At 33.5% G+C, this 24511-nt stretch overlaps 1 protein-coding gene and 1 pseudogene across 1 annotated transcript; one reads left to right on the top strand and one right to left on the bottom strand.

The window, feature by feature from the left end:
* Nucleotides 1-3732: 3732 nt before the first annotated feature.
* Nucleotides 3733-7349, bottom strand: LOC133697912 (uncharacterized; annotated as a pseudogene).
* An 8157-nt stretch (nt 7350-15506) lies between these two features.
* Nucleotides 15507-19451, top strand: LOC133672276 (uncharacterized). Its single transcript, XM_062092654.1, has 2 exons — nt 15507-15705; nt 15950-19451. The coding sequence occupies exon 2, from the start codon at nt 16014-16016 to the stop codon at nt 19203-19205; it is 3192 nt and encodes a 1063-aa protein (XP_061948638.1). The 5' UTR covers nt 15507-15705; nt 15950-16013; the 3' UTR covers nt 19206-19451.
* The last annotated feature ends 5060 nt before the right edge of the window (nt 19452-24511 follow it).

Here is a 24511-nt window from a genome sequence, read left to right as displayed (position 1 = left end):
TGGTAACACTAAATAGCTTTGTGGTGCTTTTTATGTGAGTATATTGTTATTGAAATGCATCACTAGTTTGGCGTAGAGGTCATTAAATCCTCTAATAGAGTTTGACTCAAAATTATTATACTAGACACGCACAGACTTTTTGAAGGTCATGGGGAGGATTTTACACATTACACTATTTTCATGGATGACTAGTTTAAAGCTACCACATATTTTTCACATGCTCCTTTAGGTTAACTAGACCATCATAGTTTTCCAGACTTATTTTTGTAGAAATGTAGTTCATAAGGATTTGAGTATTCAAAACTTGTTTGGATAAAAGAAATCTTCGCACTTGATAATGGCTATAGACATTCTCCTAGGATGTTCAAATACCAACCATCTCTCGGTCTTCTGTTTACTAGGCTCAATAAATTCCATAGAGTATAGTGTGGAATAGTGGGATCGATAACTGATGTTTATCATGCGGTTGTCAAAGGGATGTGTTACAGTTTTAAATTTGCACGAGGTATTGTGATGGTGCGAGCGACCCCTAAAAGAACTTGGTGAGTGTTGAGGAAAAATATTTTCTTGGATATCATTCTGCCTATGCTCCTCAAGATAATGCAATTGCCTACAAGCTTAAAGCAGTCATTGGCAGTAGCGCAGAGGTGTTGTGTGTTGCTGAAGGTACCAAGACTTGCCGGGGAGTCAAGACCTCATTTTGCCCTTGAGTTTCTAGTACTGTTTGAGTGAGGACTTTAACCTGATTAATGAGTTATTGAAAGTTTGATTGGGCTTGTGATAATGATAACGAGTAGATCTGTCAAATGTTCTGTCCTAGGCGTGTTTTGGATATTTTCATTGGAATGGTCTGGAAATGTCAAAAACAAGTTTTAGAAATAAACTAATAGATATATATTTTTTAATCATTTTCCACAGATGTTACCAATTGATGATGTTTCAAAATAAAAGGTGTATTAAGAATAAGGTTTGTATGGTTGGATAATAGGTTAATCACTTACTTAGTTCTTGTAATTTGATGCATTCTTTTTAGTCAAGCTGGGTAGTAGCTTCACGTTGGAAGCCAAGTACCTATAAAAGATTCTCTTTGGTAAATGTGAGGACTTTTAAATGCTTAAATATCCTTTTTTTTTTATCAAATATAAATATATAAAAAGAGAGTGCAATAATATTATAGAGAGAGATTTTCGTTAGAGATATAGAGCAGTTAAGCCATTTCATGGATTGCCATGTATCTTGTAGGGATGAAGCTTCAAGAAATTTGAATATATAATCAAATTACAGTTAGATTCTGGATAGGCAACTCAATGTCATGCAAGATGGCTTATAATCAGGCTATGGTACTGATACGATCAAAGAGTTGATGTCTTATCCCAAGTGCAAGAGTGTCAAAGTAATAAATAACCCGGCAAGACCGGTGTCGAACCACAGGGAGGTGAACTATATAAATAACAACAACAACAACAACAACAACAACAATGATGATGATGATGATGATGGTGATGGTGAAGATGAGTTAAAGAGGACTTTGAGATGTAAGATAAATGTGAAGATTAAACAATGATAAAAACAAATGTCAAGGTTAGAGGATCCACTAATAGTATTAGAGATAAGTAAAATATAAACTCTTTATAAATTATCAACATGATCATATTAATCATCTTATTTACGTAACACCATAATTATAAATTTTATTAGGTATTCATGATGTTAGCTTATGTTGACAACAAATCAAATTCCTTTCATAACAACGATGTCGGCTGAAGACTATGAATGATCAAGTATTTGATGTACCAAGTGTTATACAACACAAATCTAGATTAACCATTTAACAAGCAAGGTATTAAGAATTAATAAGATAAAAATGATAAGACATGTTAATAGCGAACTTTCTTGGATATAAACATTAAAGTCCATGTTGAGTTTATATTATACTTATCCTAACACTATTAGTGAAACCTTTTCACCTTGACATAATTAACTTAGCTAGACATTATGAAGAAGAAAAACATAAATAAATAATATAAGAACATAAACATGATATAAGTTAACTAAGCATAGTAAAGGAAATGAAAAGTATGAACAAGAGATTAATGAAAGCAAAACTTAAGCATTACAAAAATATAAAGAGAGAGAGCAAGAACATGATCTTGATCTGAAGAATCAAGATTCCTAAATGAATGGAAAATGCCTCATTTTATAGGCTAAAATTCAGAACTATTCATTTGGTTATTGATTATTGATGTAATGGCCAACTATTGATTTAGTGGACTTGGTGGACAACAACACTCAAGCATTTTGGCTGGATGAAATGACATTGGTGCAATGGGAATTTGGCAAAGTGTTCCTTATAAAAGTTGTTGGTAATCATCTTATCTTTCCACTCATAACGTTTTAGAGCATTTGAATCACTAGAGCTCGAGATATGGTTAAAATACTGAGTAGTGTTGCTGGTGGATGTGGTGGATAGCCCTCAAGCTCTTGTATGGATGAAATGTCATTGTTACCATTAGAATTTGAGCAAGTCTTCTTCATGAAAGTTGTTGAAAATTGTCTTTTCCTTCCACTCATCAAATTTCATATCATTTTGCCTTCTAGAACTCCAGATATGGGTAAAATTCTTAGCAGTATTTGGGCTGAATTGCATGACAGATTCTGACTTCTCTTTTATGGCCAAACTTTGGATTTAAAAATAGCAGATTTCGGTCTTCCACTATTCATAAACATTGTAGGCCTATTTCTTAGCTTTCTATCCATATAAATCAAACTGAAATCCAAGATCTACAGCTCCAAATATGACCCAATAACTGAACAGTGTTCCAATTTGAATTGAATCGGTATCTCCTTTCTAAGCTTAGCCTTTTTTTTGTCCTTTCACTTTCAATAGTTAATCACATCAATCAATCCTTTGAATTGTGAGATATGCCTGCATTTAAAATGAGCATTTACCATAAATTAAAACTATCTTATATTATCAGACTTGTTATTATAAAACATGCTCTAGTCAAGGAGTTATTGATACTTCAAGTGCAAAATGATGATATAAAACCTTGATAAAAATATACTTTTAAGTACTAATCAGATATATTACAGGTATATTACTGAGACCTGTACAACTAAAGTATATATGTGCAAAGATATCTAGACCTTGATAATTGACACACACAAGCATGAAACATGAATATACAAATCATCTTCGATGGGGGTTGACGGCTAGATGGAAACTTGAGTTTCCTCCATCCTTCTCAGGTGATTTCAAACAGTTATTATATCATGTATGTGAATTATGATCTCATTTATCTACTTATGATGTTGTAACTTTCGTGTCAGATCTACAAAAGAGCTTATCTGCAGTGTAAATATTTTATTAAATGAAAATGGCATGTATGCCATATAATTTTGATAATTCCAAGTCCTTTGTTTCCCGTAAGTTTTGTTGCATTCCAAGCTAGAATTTCTTAGTTTCACTTAAAAGCATCACACTATGTGGGTACTGAGTCTGCATGTTTTTTCAGTAAATCTTTGCTTTTTTTTGTTGAGGATCGAGGAAGCTGCCTCTAAGTCTTCCCATAAGCTGGGATTTCTTATCGTGATCCTTTTTCATTTAGTCTACACCCAGCAATATGCGTGCAAGCGAACCTTATTTTCACAGAATTATTTGCAAATGAGGATCTTTATTTCTTTGCCTTGAGTCAAGGCAATTAATGAGAGACTATATTGTTAAAGGAAAAATGAAGAAAGCTGAATCACATTTATTTGCAAACAACAAGCTGTTATCACCTCTCACAGCCAATCCCATACACAAATCAAAGACGCTTTACGATATATTTTACATATTTTCAGAGAGTTATTCAGCTGATGCAGCCATTGCTGCACTCTATAATTTTGAAGTAGTAGAAAAGAAGAAAAAATATTTTACGGTACAATACAAATGCATTGAACAAGGGGGAGTTCCACTTTCAAATTTTCACTGCTTTCTTGATACTCTTGATGGATGACTTGATGATGAAGCTGTTCCCTGCAGCCCGATCACCATCTCGTCATCATCACCAGTTACCATGGGCTTTTTTCTGATGCATTCCACTCCCTTTCTCATACCCAAGATCAAAGATGTAGAGGATGGGATACGCCGCAATGTCCTGGCACTCTCAGACCTTGCAAGCACTCTTTCTTTTTGGCTCTGTATTCTTTCCTTCCCTTCAAAACTGTTGCTGCTTGCAATTGCTTCACCACCAACACTGCCATTTTCTTCTTCTTTCAGTGGTTCTATCTCAATAATCTCTTCTAACCCTTTTCCTTTATTGTTTCCTTGAACACGTGTTGAACTCCTGGCCTCCTCCTGTGGGAACTTTTGGTTCAGCTTTGTAATAATATCATCAGATGTGTTTGTTTTACAGCCGTTTGAGTTTTGTCGTTCAATCTCTTCTCCAGAATTCTCTAACAGAAATTGCAGCCACCTCTCTACATTTCCCTTTCCGCGTTGCTTTCTGCTCTCTTCATCCTCCTCTATTTCTTGGTCTTGGATAAATGGGAATTGAATTTTCTCTCTCTTTCCTTCTCCTATTTTCAGTGCCTGAAGCTTATACTCAATTGGAATTTCATTTGCCAATGCAATGATTGATTTATCGTGCTCTTCTCTCATGATAGTCATTTCAGGTTGTTTGAGTTCCTCTTCAATTTCGTCTTGTTTTGCATCTTCGTTTGCAGGCAAGCCAGCTTCAGTTGCTTTCTGCTCCTCTAGAAACTCTCTGAGCTCCTTGTGTGAAGGTGTCCTTGTCCTTATTCCTGGTAAGTAAAGTACAGTTTTACTGTCTGCATCTTCAGGTAAGGTATCATCCATTCTTGATCTCTTCCTTCCCTGTTCCCATTCAGGCCTAATTTGTTTCTCAAGCTCGTCTCTTTGTTTGTATTTCTTGTGGAGTTCTTTCTCGGAAGCATCACAGATTGCCTTCTGTGCTTCAAGCCTTGCCATGAGTGCATGTGTTGCAGCCTGGTTCAGTCTCACTTGTTCCTTATAAACAACACTCCTGCAATAATAATGCAACCTTTCAATTACTATATGACAAAAATAGAGAAAACAAACTTTTGTTTTGAGTAAAAAATCTTACTGGTGCATAGCATCACGAATCATCCTCTCTAGCATAGTTCTATATGAAGATTGTGCCTCTGCTAGCCGCCTGCACTTTTCTGCCCTTCTCCTACGCTTTATCAGTGTCAATTCCAAGTCCTGAATAGTAAGCTTTTCCTCATCATCATTTCTCTTTATCTCATTAACTTCGTCGTCCAAACTCAGTATTTCAGCCTGCATCTTGTGAGCTGCTTCTTTTTGCTTAAGAGAATCTCTAGCCATGACAATTGCTTGATATGGATTTGTGACAAAGTCTGGGTTCTCATTTTCTTTCAGAACACCTGGCTTCATTTTTCTTGAAGCTAAAGCGACCAAAGAGCACAATACATTTAACTCATGAAATTCAATTTATAATTACGAATAAAGGAAAGGAAAAATGACGGAAAGATTGTAAAAGAGGAATAACAGGGAAAAAAAAGGAAGAAAAAGAAACAGTTACAATTAATATTCCTCTACGAACCTATTGCAGGAGAATGGGGCCTTATCTGCCTGTTGTAATCCAATGATTTCAAAGCCAGTGAAGAATCATATGATTCTCTTCGAGATACAACAACAGCAGCTGGAGCAAGGCCCAGTTTCTCTCTCGATTCAATGAAATCTTGTGGAAAAGAATGTGACTCTACTGTCTGGGAAGCATTTAGTTCCTCACTTTCTCCTCCTGAGAACAAAAATGAAAATGCCCTGTGCCTGCCATAATTTTGGAACCAAATTCATCATATAACTTCCATAACGTTGTTCAATTTGAATGCTGCAAAAGGTAGATATCGATATAGACCCACCTGAAATCTGAGCTGGAAGAAGCAAAGATGGATAAGAACTGGTTCACAGAGATTCCCAGCTGAAGATCCCACCATGGAACGAGAAACTCCAACTTGTTATGCTTCCTCTTGCACACTTGCCGTTGTAGTATCCTCAGATTTCTTGGAACTGTCAATCCTCCCCCTACAATTCAAATGAGCAAAATCACACATTACAGATATGTTGTATGTATTTACAGAGAGAGATTGAGAGATATTGGTGATGATTATGTACTTGGGCAGGGGAACCAATGATCAATGTCCCAAGCAAGAGGAGAGGCTTTATCAGCATGAAAATAGAGAACATTGCCGTATGGATCCACTCGAATTACTGCAGGATCAAATCCAGCATTCCTAAAACCCAACACAGTAACAAATAAATCAGATATCACCTCAATATATTACCATAGAAATTATGGTATTTTCGAAAGGGTCAGAGCAGAGATAAGTGGTTACCCTAGGTGATTAAGCTGCCTCCACAAGAGACTGATAAAAATCTTGGGCTTGGCAGTTTGTTTTGCTTTTGGTTCAATAACTGGAAACATCTGATCTAATTCCCTTGTTCTCAAAATCTGCAGAGAAAATTATGACCAGAGCCAGCTTTCCATCAAAATAGATGGAATGGAAACCCAAATTCCTTGAAAAGGAAACTATCATTGTAAATCATTTCATAACATGAGCCAGAAAATGCGTTGCAGTAGCCCAATTGTCGACAATATTAACTCTTTAAAACCAATTTTATCCAGAAATTCATGATCCATTTTGGTTGTCTAATCTTTTGTTTGATATCGAGTTCTGGCTTCAGCTTTAACATCTCAATTTCATCCTAAAACCACACCATCCTAGTAGAGTTTCTCACGAGAAACTTAGTGAACCAAAAGAAGAACAAAGAAGCTAAAAGAATTAAATTATCTATATTCATAAAGATTTTCTTTATAAATTCTATAACAAGAAAACAAAATCAAATAACAGAGGCCCTATCTGTGTACTTCTAGTTAATCCCTGTAAAATTTAACTCATGGAGCGACTTTTCTCCTTCACTACAAGCTAAAACAGAAAAAAAATAAAATGCAAAAACTTATTTTCATCTTCTTCACCATTTTCCAGGAATCCGAACAGACTTGTCAAAAGGGCCATTTTTTAATTTTAAATTACCTCATGTTGCTGCATTGCATATGGAGTGAAAGCGAAAGGAGGACCATGGGTATAAGTCCCAACAACACCATGATCTCTACATAGCTTTGCATAGGCTCTTGGGAACCCAAATCCCTCATCGATCTCCATATCTTCTTCCTTGAATGCATAATCGGCTGCCATTGTTGTCTTCTTGAATTTTCTTCTAGCTTTCGAAACAGAAAAATTAGTGTTTCGTGGTTTCGTTGATTAGAAAGGAAGCTAACGGTCAAATTCTTTGTTCAAAAGGAGTATCAGATTTTGGTGGGGTTTTGAATTATGGAAGTGCCACGTTGGCAAATTTGACGGTGGGTGTAACGGCTAGATAGGGTGTTTCCTGCTCGTAGGTAATTATTGTTTTTGCGGTGTATTTTTTTTAAAGAAATTAATATATTTTTTTTAAATAAATTTTTTTTATATTTTTTTATGTTTTGATATACTCATATCAAAAATAAAAATTTTAAAATAAAAAATATTATTTTAATATATTTATAAATAAAAAATAATTTTAAAAAATAATCACTATTATAACACCAAACATAACCTTAATTTATTTTTTTAAAAAAAACACACCTACAGTGAAATATCTAAATAATACCAAGAAAAAAAAAATCTCATCATATAATGAAAAAAAAAGATATTTTCATCTTATAATATTGATTTTAATAATATTTTGGAATGGAAAAAAACAAAATTTAAACTAAGTTGAGCTCTTAATAATGCAAGCTTTGCATTATTAATTTCATGATCTTGGTATAATTAAATTTAAATCTAGTGTTTCAATTATGAATGTGCTAATTGTGAAATTAATTGAGATCAAATAGAGAAAGGAGGCTAGAATTCTGAATAATCTGTATATTATGAATGTTTAATCTTAATCTAAATACAAATAAAGTATATATAGGTCAAACTGAAAGTACTATTCTACTCTTAATAAATAAGACTACATAAATATTATTTAACATCTCCCCTCAAACTCACGATGCGACAGCTACAAGCATCGAGAGTTTGCCAACCAGAAAACAAAAACGAGAGATGGAATACGCCTTGGTAAAGAAATCTGCAATCTGCAAGGAAGAAGGAACAAAAGGCAAAGCAATTGTGCCATGTTTGAGATGATGACGAGTAAGATGACAATCGATCTCAATGTGCTTAGTGCGCTCATGAAAAACCGAATTATGAACAATCTGAATAGAACTCTGGTTGTCACAATACATAGGAGTAGGATGAGAAAAGGAAATTCCTATATCAGTAAGTAACCAACGTAACCAAACAATCTCTTTGGTAGTAGATGCCATGACACGATATTCTGCTTTGGTGGATAATTGAGAAACAATAGATTATTTCTTGCTCTTCCAAGAAATAAGAGAATCACTTAAAAAGATACAGAATCCGGTAACAGACTTGCGATCTGTGGGATCACTACTATGATCAGCATCAGAGTATGCACGCAACTCCAAGGAAGAGGTGGATGAAAGTAAAAGACTCTGAAAAACTGTACCCCGAAGATATCGCAAAATACAAAGAACAGCTGCCAGTGAACAGTAGTAGGAGAAGCAACAAACTGACTAACAACATGAACAACATATGCAATATCTGGACGAGTAATGATGAGATATACCAAACTCCCAACAATAGTGCAGTATAAAGTAGGATCTATCAAAGGTGAACCATCAGAAGAAGAGTACCTTGCGTTAACCTCAATAGGAGTATCTATAGTCTTGTTATCAGTAAGTCTAGCCCGCTCAAGAATGTCTGCAACATATTTCGACTGAGAAAGAAGGTAACCTCTGGGTGAGTATGCTACCTCAATACCCAGGAAATATCGAAGATAACCCAAATCTTTCATTTCAAATTATCTAGCCAACTCTGTCTTCAAAACTGAAATACCATCAATATCATCACCAGTAATAATCATGTCATCAACATATAAAGACAGAATGATACGATCTGCATCAGTGCACTTAATAAAAAGAGTAGAATCATGACTGCTAGAAACAAAGCCAAGAGACGAGATCACAATAGAGAATTTCTCAAACCAAGCACGAGGTGCTTGTTTGAGACCATATAATGCTTTATTAAGCTTACAAACATATCCAGAGTCATGTGAAATACCAGGAGGGGGTGCCATATAAACTTCTTCTTGAAGATCTCCATTTAAGAATGCATTTTTAACATCAAGCTGAGAAATATGTCACTGACGAATCGAAGCTACGACAATAAGAGTACGAATAGTAGTCATTTTTGCAACCGGGGCAAATGTCTCATCATAGTCCATACCATGATGTTGAGAGTATTCTTTTGCAACCAGCCTAGCTTTGTATCGCTCAATAGACCCATCAGAATTAGTCTTGATCTTATACACCCAACGACACTCTTACCAGGAGGTAGAGGAACCAGATCCCAAGTATCTATCTTATGCAAAACAGAAAGTTCCTCATCCATAGCTTGTTGCCAAAGCGAATCAAGAATTGCATCTTTATAGAAAGAGGGCTCAAAGAGACAATAAATATAAGCTAAAAAAGAAGTAAATGATGAAGAATAACAAGAATAAGCAAAATCTTGTAGTTTTGTGGACTTACGAATACGGATGGAATGACGTGGAGGTGGATCCACTATCTCAGATGAAGCTTGAGGGGCTATAGATGGGAATGGAGCTTTAGGTGTGCCAGAGAGTAAAGTACCAGTACCTGTAGAGTTATGAGTACAAATTGATCGAACATAGGGAGGTATCATTACCAGAATCCTCAGAAAAAAGGATCTATATGAATAAGATCAGATTTTGTTAGGCTATAAGTAGTGGATGGAATAGAAAAGAAAGGTATATGCTCAAGGAAGACAACATGATGAGACACATAAAGTTTCTGAGTTATTGGATCAAAACAACGATACCCCTTTTTACCTTCACCATAACCCAGAAAGACACAAATAACGGATCGAGAGGATAGCTTACTGCGTTCTACATGAGGACGAAGAACGAAACAAGTATAACCAAAGACTCTAAATGAGGAATAATCAGGGACATACCCATATAACTTTTCAAAAGGAGACAGACCTGAACTATGAAAAGATAGAATTGTATTAATCAAACTTATAGCAGTAAGAACAGCTTCTCCCCAAAACTCACTAGGAACAAAAGCAGACAACAAGAGAGAACGAGCAGTTTCGACAATGTGCCTATGTTTTCTTTCAGCTACACCATTTTGTTTAGGAGTATCTGTACATGAAGTTTGGTGGATAGTTCCATCTAAGGCAATCATTTGACAAAATTTATTAGAGGTGTATTCCCCACCCAAATCACACCTAAAGCATTTGATCACAGCAGAATGTTGAGTTTTGATAAGAGCTCGAAAAGCTGCATATATCTCAAAGAATTCAGAACGATGTTTCATGAAATAAACCTAATAATAACAAGTATGATCATCAATAAAAGAGATATAATATCGAGACCCTCCTTTTGTGGAAACAGGGGAAGGTCCCCATACATCAGAATGAATCAAATCAAATGGTGAAGATGAAACAGAAATACTTCGATTAAAAGGTAAAGCAGAAAATTTTGCCAGTTTACATCCACTACAATTAGAAATGTCACAAGTTTTCAAATTTCCTAAAGCTCCTGTGGATGCCAAAAATCTCAAACGAGACATGACCTAGACGGGAATTCCATAAATAAAAACTAGAAGATGAAAGACTCAAACGAAAGGAAGACAAATCAGCAGTAGTAGCAGCAGCGGCAGCAGTAGCAACTGACACTTTTAACTCATCCAAAATATATAGTCCATTCTCCCTACGGCCTGTCCCAATCAGCTTCTGAGACTGCAGATCCTGTACACAACAAAAAGAACCAGAAAACATGATTAAATAATCACCAGAATCATATATTTGACCAACAGACGCAAGATTCAATTTGAGTTTTGGAATAAGATAAACATTAGGGAGAGACAAGTGAGGTGTGACAATAGAACCAATACCTGCTAAGGGCATAGGAGTGCCATCAGCAGTCATAACAGGAATGGAGGGCAAAAGGGACACTGAGGTAAAAGATGAGGAATCTGGAGACATATGATGGGAAGCACCAGAGTCCAACACCCATTTAGAGTGTGACATACCTGAGGAACTATGAGGCAACTAACCTATGGAAGAAGCAGACATTGCTTGTGGCTGCAAGGAGAGAAACTTCTGAAATTGCTCAGCCAAAGTATTAGGATCGGTAATAGAGCCTGGGGAAGCTACTGCTGCAGTATTGTGGTGTGGTGGTTTATAACCCTGAGGTGGTCGATGAGCATTAGATTATGACTGACTGCCAGACTTCCAAGCTTGATTCTGTTGTCTCAACTTAGGACACTAAGCCTTCCAATGACCTTTCTGCTTACAGAAACTGCACTCATCAAAGCCAACCCTTGTGTAAGGCTTGTTCTGATGATTAGAGAATGACTTAGAAGGTACTGCTAGTACAAAAAGATTTGAAGCAGAAAGAATTCCCTTTTCAGAATAAGACTAAAGATATATTTCTTCAGTCAATAACTCACTGACAATAGAGTCAACGGAAGGCAGTGGAGTACGATGCAGAATTAAACCTCTAAGTCATTCGAAGTCACTGCGAAGTGCTGTTAAAAACTGTACCCATCATTGCTGCTTTCTACGCTCAATATAGGTACCATATGCCTTTAATTCTGCTGATTCTGTAAGAGCCAATTGATCCTAAAGATCTGTCATAGTAGAATAAAACTCTTGAATACTCATATTCTTCTGATGAAGAGCTCGTATGTCATTCTCTAATTGATATTGTTTTGCAAAATTTGATTGCGTGAATAACCGTTGCAGATGATCCCAAACCTCTTTTGCTGTCTCATACTTCGCCAACTGCGTACGTATCGAATGCTCAACAGAATTGTTGATCCAAGTAATGATCTTTGCATTATTTGCTTCCCATGTATCTATTAAAACAGCATCCCCCTCCTCAATATTCTTAGGTATTATATAAGTTCCACTAACATACCCCCACATCTTCTTACCCTTAAGAAAATTTCGCATTACATAGCTCCAATACGAATAGTTCTTCCCATCCAACCTCACACTCACAGACTGAAGTGAATCATCTCTTTCAGCAGCCATAATTAACAATCACAGAGAACCACAATGCAAAAGCAGCGGAAAACAAAATACCAAATTGCAGAAATTGAACAGAGATTGCAAAAACTAAATAAATATCTTCTCAAAATTATACGATTACTCCAAAACACAAAACCAACTTGCAGAAACTGAATGCAAATACCAATTTGCAAAAGCTGAAGGGTAGATGAAATACCAAAATAATTCCAGAAACTGACGAAATATCAAATTTTGCATAAACGGAAGACAAAATCTCACTCCAAAATTTTTTTTGGGCTCTGCCCCCTACAAACCCCCAGCCAACTCACCGCAAAGTTGGATCCGCGAACTTGTGTTTGGGATTAAGCCTCGTTTCATAAAACCAGCTCTGATATCATATGAAATTAATTAAGATCAAATAGAGAAAAGAGGTTAGAATTCTGAATAATCTGTATATTATGAATGCTTAGTCTTAACCTAAATACAAATAAAGTATATATAGGTCAAACTGAAAGTACTATTCTACCCTTAATAAATAAGAATACATAAATATTATTTAACACTAATTACTTGAATAACCTTTTTAATTGTCATTTCTTCTTGCTAATTAGTTTTTTAAACCATTATTATTTGGCTTGAAACTCAATTTCTTGGTCGTCAATCAGAGATTCAATCCGTATTCAAATACATAATCTTGGGAATTAAAAACTTTAGATTCTTGTTTTCCAAAAGAGGATGACGTTGCAAACTCGAAGTGGGGTTTTGCTAGTTGTCCTATTGTATAGATGAAGAGGTCAAATTAGCATAAATAATTGGCCAGCACAAATATGCCATCTACCTCCATTTTTTTACTTTGTGCAATGCCTTTTAGGATTGAGGTAGAAGTTAAAATATATTAAAATAATGTTTTTATTTTTAAAAATTTATTTTTAATATTAATACATTAAAATAATTTAAAAATATTTAAAAAATTAATTTTTAAAAAATAAAAAATAAAATAATAACAAAATCACAGTTTAATAGCAACACCGAATATCAAGCCTGTTTGGCTCATCTCATCAATTACAAAATCCTAAGATTTTCGTTTCTCATAATCCTCATCATCCTTCGGTAAATTTTTATCATCACTCTTGACATTTTAATAGATGAAATGATATAATTTACCCAAAAACTAATAAGGTAAGGATAAAATAGACTAATCTAAGCCTTATTTTGCCACAATCTCTCAGAAGTTTAGGGACAAATTATTTTTTCTACTCCTAATTTTTATTTAAATTTCATACAGGCAAGTTTCTCGTAAACACAAAAATCATGTTTTTGCTTCATAAGTATGTGTGTGTGTGTGTTTGTTGTGTTGTGTTGTGTTTTAGTATTTTTTTTATAAAAATATATATTTGTATGCATTTTAAATTTAATAACTAGTTTATTGAATTCATAAAAATATAGCCAATATTTCAATAATCTCTTAAAATTTTAATTCATAAGAATTAATGATCAATATTCTGGTATAAATAATAAACTTATAAGTAAATTGATATTTAAATATGAGAAATTAATTAGAAAATTCTTAGAATTATTTTAGAAAAATATTTTTCTTTTCATGCCATTAAATTTTATAAAATATATTTTTATTATTAAAATAGTTACTAATAATACCTTGTTAAAAGTTTTAAACTGATCGCTATTTGAGGTATTTTCACTTTAATATAATCAATTATGGATTCACAAACACTTTTTAATACGAGATTTAATAAACATTAAACTCAAGCGATTAGATGGCTTCCAAAGGTTATATGATATTTTCTAATATTTTGTAATCTTGAATGCTTGATTCATGGGCTTCAAAGGCTTATCCACTCGAAATGCTAAATCCCCTAATGGAAGGAGAAGTTTCTTCTTGCAATCAATGTAGTTGTCACCATTTAAGGAAGCAATACTAGAGGAATCAAAATTTAAAATAGATAAAGTTTGAACAATTACAAATAAACAACCAAACTTATTAAATAAAACATGTAATGAAGCAAAATATAAATATTTATCCATGTAAGTTAATCCAAAAAAATAAATCAACATCTTGGATTATAACACTCAAGCAATTTAAATTACTTTATATTAATGGGATTATCATTTTATTTCTAAAATATTTTTTTAGACTTGTATACAACTAGATATTTCCATCGCATCCTAATTAATCATTTAAATATAATAATTATCTTGTGGGTTGAATCATTATATTTTCATGATTAGTTATAATTAACGCCATTAACTTTATGCAATTAAACATAATATTTTCACATTTTTTTTTTTTATAACCTGAAGTGTTCGGGTCAGTTTATACACACCATGACTAATCCCCAGATTTACTAAACACCCTGCAAGCCCAGTAGATAAGTAAGACACTGCGAGAGTGACAAGCATGCACACTAAGGTTCGAATATAGGGTGTAGAGGCATGGAATTCCTGCCAGGATCGCTAGGCCACGAACCTGGATGTGTTTTTATAATTAAGAATGTTGTGTCTATTACATCATTATTAAAATTTAAACTTAAATATAACATCAAAATTATTGACTAAACTTTATATTAATTATCAGTTCTTTATATTTGAGAAAACTAAAGTATACATAAAAAAACCTAGAGAAACTTTTCTTTTTTTATGAAATTGTTGATAACTGCCATTGCCTCCACAGCAACCAGCCAGAGAAGGAAACAGTGACAAAGGTCAAATTAACGATAATAACTCCATTTCCTAAACAAACTCTACTTCCTAAACAGTAATTAATGCAAAAAAAAAAAAAAAAACCAACACAATTGATATTTAATTGAATGGGTACGTTCTTGGATAATTGTAATTTAGCTATGGTCCGAGTCCAATGTCGTCACCATGTTGGGTCCTAAGGTGTTATTTTCATGTGTTAGCTGGATCCTTTCAAGGTAGGTCACAGTTTTAACTCTCTCTTTTTTTTTTTTTTCCCTTTAATTATATCTCCATTTTTTTTCTTAATATCTCGCACTTTATCTCCATTTATTATATTTATATTTATATTATTCCATTATTATATTTTCCCTAATATAAACTTAATTTTTTTGTATTATTTTCAAGTTTTATTTAGCTATAATTATATTTTTTAAAATTTTAAATTAATTTTTATGTTATTAATTGTTTTGATGAATTGATATAAAAATAAATTTTAAAAAATAAAAAATTATTATTTTAATATATTTAAAAAATAATTAAAAAGCGATACAAGGTATTGGAAGGGTGGAAATATTAATTATATATCTCAACAAATTGTTAAGACAAAAGATATTAACCATCGGTTGACTTTCCACCAAAAACCACCACGACCCATGGTGCTGCTTTAACTTGACTTCAACTTCACTTCTCTCTTTCCCTCGACCTCGAGAAATCAAGATCCTGTTTCTTTCACCAACAACTGGGATTCAGCTTAAGTAGACATTTATACTTACCTTTGCAAGAAAAGGCCGCGAACCAAATCTTAATCCTTGCATTCAGGTAAGTAATTTCCTTCAACAATCAGATTCAGTGATCCAGACAGTTTTTTTTTTCTTTTTTTCACCAAAAATAACTTGAAATCGTATACCTGCATTCCCCTTGTTGCTTTTGATGTTTCGTTGTATCTCCAAACCTTCTTTTTTTCTGCTGAGCTATTTAGTATATAAAATTGAAGCTTTGTGGGTTGGTGTGCCAAAACTGCTATTTTTATTTACTCCCACTATTTTTGTGTTTTGAGCATCAGGGATATTCAAGTTCTGTGCTTTGGACCCAATTGTGTAGTTGGGTTTACCAGAAGAGTTGTGATCATGAAGAATACTGCATATGTTGTTGTTCTTGTTTGGAGTTTCTGTTGGTTGCCGCTGATATTTGGTTTCACAAATTCATACACCACAGCTTCAACTGTTGTGTTTGAGTCTGCAATTAGTGAATCTACTGTGAACTATAATTATGATAGAATTGATGAAGTGAAGAAACATTGTGCTCCTTTTCTAGCTTCTGCTTCTGATTTGAAACATGAAGTTAATAGAGTGTATAATATTGAAGATCTTTATTTCGTTAACGGGGATTGGAGGCAGGAGGTGGGTCAATCCCCACTACTGCCATATATTGATCCAGGCATTCAAAAAAGTAATTTTTCTGATTTCAAGACCCCACTGAACTTAGCTTCTTTCTGGATCATGGATGTTGATCGTTCCCATCGATCGAAAAAATCAGTTAGTGTGAATGGGTTCTTGGTTATGGGCACTACCCTAGATTCATTCAGGGACAAACCATATGATGGTAGCCCTCACTTTCAGATATGGTCTGGTCACACACAGCTTTCCATTTCATTTCAAGGGATATATACAGAGTCTAAGAACAATGGGGGTGAAAGAGTGATGTGTTTGTTGGGGAGCACCATGTTGCCTTCCAGAGAGTCCGACTCGAGCAATCCATGGGAATGGGCAAAAGCTAATTTTAACCAGCCACCTCTTCTGCAAGATGATCAGATTCTGCTTGTTCTTCGTTATCCAATGAGTTTTACATTGACAAGTAGAGTGATCCAGGGGGAGATGAAGAGTTTAAACTCCAAGTCAAATCTTAAGTACTTTGATGAAGTTCGCATTTTGTCTCAACTGGGGCAGTCAGTGAAATACGAGTTTGGCTCTGAAAGCTTGTTTTCCAAATCGTGTGCTCCATACCCATATAATGATAGCTTTGTGAATGGTGGCATTGATATCTATAAAGGAACTGGATTTTGTGAAATTCTGGGTATGATTACTGGAGAAGGAGCTGGGCCTTTCACCATTGTGCCAAATTGGAGATGCAGTGGTACAGATGCTTATTGCAGTAAATTGGGTCCATTTGTTTCAGACAAGGAGATCAAGGCCACAGATGGGAGCTTTAAAGGCGTCAAGCTTGCTATGCAGAATGTTATATGTGAGCAAAAAGCTGCTCCAGGAAATGCAAGTTCTGCAAGAGTTGCTGCTGTCTTTCAAGCCATTCCTCCACTAGAGAATCAGTATGCTGTGGCAATGAGATCCGGGCTGAGCAACATGACTGTTGTGGCCGAGGGAATCTGGAAATCTTCGACCGGGCAGCTTTGCATGGTCGGTTGCCTTGGATTAGTTGACTCAGATGGAAGTACCTGTGATTCACGAATCTGTTTGTACATTCCTTTGTCATTTTCCATAAAGCAACGGAGCATAATTTTTGGGAGTTTCTCCAGCACCAGTAGAATTAATGACTCATACTTCCCTTTATCATTCGAAAAACTAGTGCAGCCGACAGAGTTGTGGAATTATTTTAGGAATTCCCATCCATATTACAGTTACTCAAAAATAGAACAAGCTGGTGTTATCCTGGAAAAAAATGAGCCCTTCAGTTTTCAGACTGTTGTAAAAAAATCATTGCTGCATTTCCCGAAAGTAGAGGACACAGAGACATTAAGAACTGGTCTTTCTCTTCTTGCAGAGGATCTTACCCTCCATAGGTCTGCCTTTCCTGATCCACTCCCTCGTTCACAGCCAAAAATACCAACTCATTTTCAGATTGAAATTCTCTCTCTTGGCCCCATGTTTGGGCGATTCTGGAATGTTTCGTTTGGAGATGAGGAAACTCTTTTCGATAGTGAATCTCAGTATACCCAAAAACAACTTCTTATGAATGTATCAGCTCAGATTACACTTGATGGAGAAGCTTATAGCAATTTTTCTGTGCTTTTTCTGGAAGGCCTGTATGATCCTCTTGTTGGGAAGATGTATCTAGCTGGTTGCAGGGATGTCCGGGCCTCATGGAATATCTTATTTGATAGCAATGATCTTGAGGCGGGTTTGGATTGTTTAATTGAAGCAATGGTGTCTTATCCACCTACTACAGCTCGGTGGCTGGTCAACCCAACAGCTAGGATTTCCATTTCAAGCCAACGGGGTGAAGATGATCCCCTCTATTTTAGCACGGTTAAGCTCCAAACTCGTCCTATTATGTATAGGAGGCAGAGGGAAGACATTCTATCTCGCGGGGGGGTTGAGGGGATCCTCCGGATTTTGACTCTTTCATTTGCAATTGCTTGTATTTCAAGCCAACTATTCTACATCAATCATGAAGTGGATTTTGTTCCGTTCATGTCTCTGGTTATGCTTGGTGTCCAAGCTCTTGGATATAGCCTTCCGCTAATCACTGGTGCAGAAGCTCTCTTTAAGAGGAAGTCATCGGAATCTTATGAAAGTTCATCTTATTATCTTGAGAAGAATCAGTGGCTCAATGTGATTGATTACGTGGTGAAACTTCTTGTTATGGTTGCATTTCTTGTAACTCTAAGGCTTTGTCAGAAGGTGTGGAAATCTCGTATCAGATTACTTTCAAGAAGCCCCCGTGAACCACATCGCGTCCCAAGTGAGAAATGGGTATTTCTTACTACCTCGACCATACATGTGATTGGGTATGTAATTGTGCTCATCATTCATTCTGCAAAAAACAGCCAGATACCTGTTCAAATGGTGGAATACCTTGATTCATCAGGCCGTTCCCACACGATCCGGGAATGGGAAACCAAACTAGAGGAGTATGTGGGTCTTGCTCAGGATTTCTTCTTGCTTCCACAAGTAATAGGTAATATTATTTGGCAAATCAATAGCAAGCCACTGAGGAAACTTTACTTTATTGGGATCACAGTTGTCAGACTTCTCCCTCATTTCTATGATTACATAGAGTCGCCTGTTCGCAATCCTTACTTTGCTGAGGAATACGAGTTTGTGAACCCGAATATGGATTTCTACTCCAAGTTTGGGGATGTTGCCATACCTGCCACTGCGATTTTTCTTGCAGTTGCAGTCTATATTCAGCAGAAGTGGAATTATGAGAAGCTAAGCCAAACTCTCACTATTGGGCGGCGAAGGCTACTTCCTTTGGGGTCCAGAGCCTATGAGAGGTTGCCTTCAAAGTCAATTGAGGCTGAACTTGCTTCTGGTGTCAATGGAAATACCAAATTGGAGACAGAACATGAAGATGAAGAATAATATGCCAAAGCCTTCCATAGATAACTAACAGAGAGTTTCTATAAACTTCATCAACAGTAGCTGCTGTTATTCAAGGATTATCATCATGTGACCATAATCTTGTTTTGTTTTGATTTATTTTCTATTGAACTTTGTTTTCTTTATGTCAAATGGTTACTCGTTTTTGGCTTTCCTGCTAGTTTATGAGATATCAGAATAGTCAGTCTCTCTTTCCATAATGCCAAGAGTTTTAGTAAGCTTTGATCATGAATTTGAGCTGACAGGACTTGTGAAATTTTTCCTGGTAGTTCAATAATCTATATATATTATATACATGATTATATATCCTTGGACGTGATCGGTATAGCTATGGAAATACCTGAATTGTTTAGTTGATTTTTTTTCTCCTTTTTGAAGTAAATTCGTTGTGTAGATGGGCACATGAGGTGGGTTCAAGTCATACTAGCTCGTAGGGTCAAGCCATGCGGAGGTCAAATTCCTTCAGAATCCTCTACTTCTTCGTTGGATGAATGGCTTTTCACAGGACGATGAATGAAACACACTGCAGAAAATGGGTCAGAAATTATAAGAAAGAACCCTCTATATTTAAGTTATTTTAGCTTCTAATTATAGGAAAAAAAAACATTTTCAATTTCTTTGAAAACAAGGCCAATGCTTAAAAATCTTTCCAAGTATTGTTTTTTAGATTAATGTGTTATGTTAAAAATAAATTTTAAAAATTAAAAAATTATTATTTTAATATATTTTTAAACAAAAATTATTTTAAAAAACACCTACCACCTCAAATTCAAACAATATCAAAATTTCACCAAATTCTTTGCACATTAATATCAGTCATCAAGCTGAGCCTATTGAGTGGCCCACCATCAAGTATTTGATTCAACCAACTTGCTCGGTACGGATTAAATTTAATAACATTATTTGACAAAAATGTTAAATGTAAAATTGGAGATAGGAAGAGAATTTCCATGAAAAATATTTGATTGGTACGGTGGTCGTATGAGTCTTGGAATTCTGGCATGAGAATTCAACGCCCTATGATTCCATTCCACGCTTTAAGAAATGGCGGTAAAAGTCAAATCAGGTGTTGGAAATTGAAAGTCATTAACTTCGCCGGTGGCCCAAATGGGCATCAAGTAAGCATAAGTCTGTTTGGCTACGCGTTAACATTTGTGTTTTTTTAAAAACACACTAAATAATTATTTGGTTACAAATTGTTAAAAAATCACAAAACATGAATCCCAATATTTATACGTGGCAGGATTATAATTTCTGAGAAGCAGTAAAATACTAGTTTTTTACATGTTTGAACCTGTGGTTGAACTTTCTTTGCCTCCATACATAATAAACTGTTCACTTTTATAAAAAGACTGTTTACTTATGTGTACAGTGTCAATTGTTATGATCGGAAAAAAGAAGAAGTTTACTTGTGCTGAAGATGAAGCAAATGGATATGGTGCACTCAGAACAATGCCTCTTATTCTGCCTTTATTTTTTTTCTCAATTCTTTTTATTCTGTTGCTTTTTTTTTTTTGTTCTGGTTTGTCTTCTCTCTCTCTCTCTACTGGTTTTGATCCTTTGTTTTTTTGCTTCTTTGTCTGTGCTTGTTCGCTTGTGTTTTTTTTTTATCTGTTGTTCAAAGGGAGAGAGCCGAGGGGGCTGGTATACTTGGAGGCAAAGCTGGTGCTCGTGCGTTGGCTGGCCAGTGTGTTGGAAGTACTGTAGTTTTTTTATATTTTTAGCTTGTTTTGTTTTTTTTACATGTTTTTTTTTTCTTAAAATTATCTTCTTCTTTTTCTTCTTCTTTTTTCCTTGTATTTTTTTTCTTTCTGTTTTTTCCTCTTTTATTTTGGGTCTTGCATGTTATTTTCTTTTTTTTTTCAAGGTTATCTTTTCTTCTTCTTCTTTTTTTATTTTTTTTTGTTTTTATATATTTTTTTAAATTATCTTTGTTGTTTTTTTTTTTTTAATATTAAACTAGTTGAGAATTTAGTTCTATAGTTTTTTTCTTTAAAACATTATGGATTGTTACAATGTTTCCTTACATGGTTTTTTTTATGAATTTTTTTTTCTAAAATAATCTTTGTCCATTTTTTTTTATATTGAGCTGGTTGATAATTGTGTTTTGTATTTAAAAAAAAAACATTATGGATTGCTACAATATTTTTTCACATGATTTTTATTTTTTTATAGTATTTCCTCACATATTTTTTTTAAAATTATCTTTGTTAATTTTTTTTTATTAATATTGAGCTGGTATAATTCTAAAAGAAGTTTTATGTATATTATCTATATACTAATATTATCCTTTTTATTTGACATAAAAATATTCTTACACCAACTCGCACATCAATCAATTCAAACTATTTTTTAAAAAAACCAACATAAAAAGAAATTTAAGCCTTCAAAGTTTTAGGCTGAGAATTCAAAAAATAATAAACAAGTTTTTGGATTAGACAATAAAAAATATAGTAGTGGTTATTTTTTAAAATATTTTTCACTTCAAAATATTTTAAGATAATATTTATTTTTATTTTTTAAAATTTATTTTTGACATCAAAACGATACAAAAATATAATTTTAAATAAAAAAATTCATTGTTTTTAAACAGTGTCTCTAACAAGCAGGGTTATAGTCTTTTTTTTTTTTTTTTTCTTTTTCTGCAAGCAAAATTATGTTATGTTGAGAAGCGAGACAGCTCAGAGTGGAAGCTTCACGATATTCCCAGTCTCTAATTTCTTTCTTACCATTGGACTTTTATTGATGAATTTTCTTTTGGTGCTGGTAAGGGTTAATTTTGGAGTTTCATGCGACCGTACTTTCTTCAGTTTTATTGCCATAATTAGTAAAAATGCCAAATATAGAGTAACAATATTCTACTTTCTTGAAGACGCATGCAGAGAAAAATCTAAATAAGATATTTCATTTTAGAAAAAACAAGATAGCATGCTTAATTAATCAGTGGTTATATATATATATATATATATATATATATATATATATATATATATATATATATATATATATATAAAACAGGGATAAGTGGTTAATTTGGAAATTACAAGGAAAGTCCTCAAAAAAGAAAAAGAAAGAAGAATATGTGAGATTTTAATTTATAATTAAATCAGTGAAGTTCTATTAAAAAATATTTGAATTTTTGCTGCTACAAGATTGATTTTGCACTTCAATGTATCAATGATATTTATTGCATGAACTTCGACTAAAGATATAGATTTACAAGCATACTTAATTTATTTTTATTTTTCCAAATCTTAAGATACATATATCAGCCAGGAAAAATTATCCACAACACTAACTTTCTTAGAGGTTTTCCTGTGTACTAGACACATAACACTTTTTATTACAATAATGTTATAATTTTTTTTATCCCTTGATTATTTTATCTTTTGTTTTAGCTTTGGGTAGGATAGTCTTTTCACAATAACATAAATGTTCTTTTAGAATTGTGCGGGGTTATTTTAGTAATTTCATCATGTTTTGTTTGTTAATATTGTTTAGTTCTAAAAGCATTTTCGGTTTTTGCACAAAAAACCCCAAAAAGCTGCTAACGTGTATGGCGCGTCAACCACTACGCCACCTTTTAGTGGCGTGCGTGGCTAGCTTTGATGGTTGTAACCATGATTCCGCCACGTAATTTAATTAATCTTGGATTCTTTTTTCTCTATAAGTGGTGCGTGTATGGTGGTTCGATATAGTTTGACCCAAAATTGTTTTTTTTCTTTCTTTATTTTCCTTCTCTTTTTTTCTCGGATTGCATGTTGACCTTGCAAAAATTCATAACAACCTTTCAATTTTATTTTTATTTAGTCATTCTTCTCTTATTTGGAATTGTTTTATTTACATTAATGTTTTCTTATTGGATTTTATTTTTGATTTCACCCCTTATCATTTGATTTTTTTAATTTATTTTCAAATTTAGTCCTCATTCTTTTAATTTTTATTTGTTTTTTTTGAATTATTTTTTTTATTGATTTTTTTTTCAATTCCACCCCTAGGCATTTATTTTCATTTAATATTTATGTCAAATTTGGTCCTAATTTTTTTAATTCTATTTTTTAATCATTTTCTTAATGGATTTGTTTTATACAATTTCATCCTTGAACATTTAATTTCATTTGATTTTTTCTGTAGACATTTAATTTCATTTCATTTCATTTTTATATTGAATTTAGTTCTGATTCTTTTAATTGCAATTTTTTTTTGTTTTGCATTGTTTTTTTTTTTTTCTTAATTCCATCCCTCAATATTTGTTTGATTATGAATCTTGCTTCATTATTTTTTTGGGTTTGTTTTTAATGAGATCACCTAGTCTCATGACCTGAGTAATAGATCTAAAGGATTAACCCGAGTTAATTTCTGTCTTTTTTAAAAGCATTTTTAAATTTGTTTTTTGCTAGTGTTTTTTTCGCTTTTCTATTTATAGCAACATCCAAATTTCATGTCATAGGTCATGTGTTTGATTTGTTGATTCGGGTTGGCCACTAGGTTCGCTTAAGGCTTTTTTTGTTTTTTTTTGCTTTAACAAGTTTTTTAATTTATATTTTTGAATTGACTTATAATAAATATTTTGATAGGACTCGGATTTAGGGTTTCATTTTTTCCGAGCTTTTTGAGATTTGACCTTATTTAAAATGTTTGTCTAAGTTTACTTGGTTTTTACAAATATTTTCAATTTTACCTTTATGATTTTTTTTTCATCTTAAAAATTTGATCCTTATTCTTTTAATTGATATTTATTTTAGTTGAGATTATTTTTTATTTTTTTTCATTAAATTGCATCCTCCTTGAGTTTTTCTTATCAAATTTTATCCTTATTCATTTTGTTGCTTTCGCAAGTTTTTTTATTAATATTTTTTTACCAATCTCATCCCCCTACATTAAATTGGTTGAGAATTATGCTTCTTCATTGCATTCAGGTAAAAACTTTCATGGGATGCAACTTTTAGAGATTATACCAGGTTTAAAAGGTTTGGCCTATTTTTTTTTATATTTTTCTAAATTGATGTTGTCTTATTTTTTATTCTTTTTCTTATAAATTTTTTTTGTTTGTTATTTTTTCAGTTTAATTCTCTTTTTTTTAACTTTTTTTTTGTTTTATTCTATTGGGTTAGCCCTCAATCATTTTTTTTTCACCCCCACCATTTTTAATTTATAAATAATCTATCATATGACAAATAATTTTCAATTTCACCCCTTATGATTTTTTAATCTTTCAAGTTCTATCCTAAATTTTTTAATTGTAATTTTTTTTATTGCAATAAATTGTTTTTTGAATTTCATCTTGG

The sequence above is a fragment of the Populus nigra genome, chromosome 1 (genome assembly GCF_951802175.1).
Source record: "Populus nigra chromosome 1, ddPopNigr1.1, whole genome shotgun sequence".
Taxonomy (NCBI): Eukaryota; Viridiplantae; Streptophyta; class Magnoliopsida; order Malpighiales; family Salicaceae; genus Populus; species Populus nigra.
This window is presented reverse-complemented; position numbering and strand designations above follow the sequence as displayed.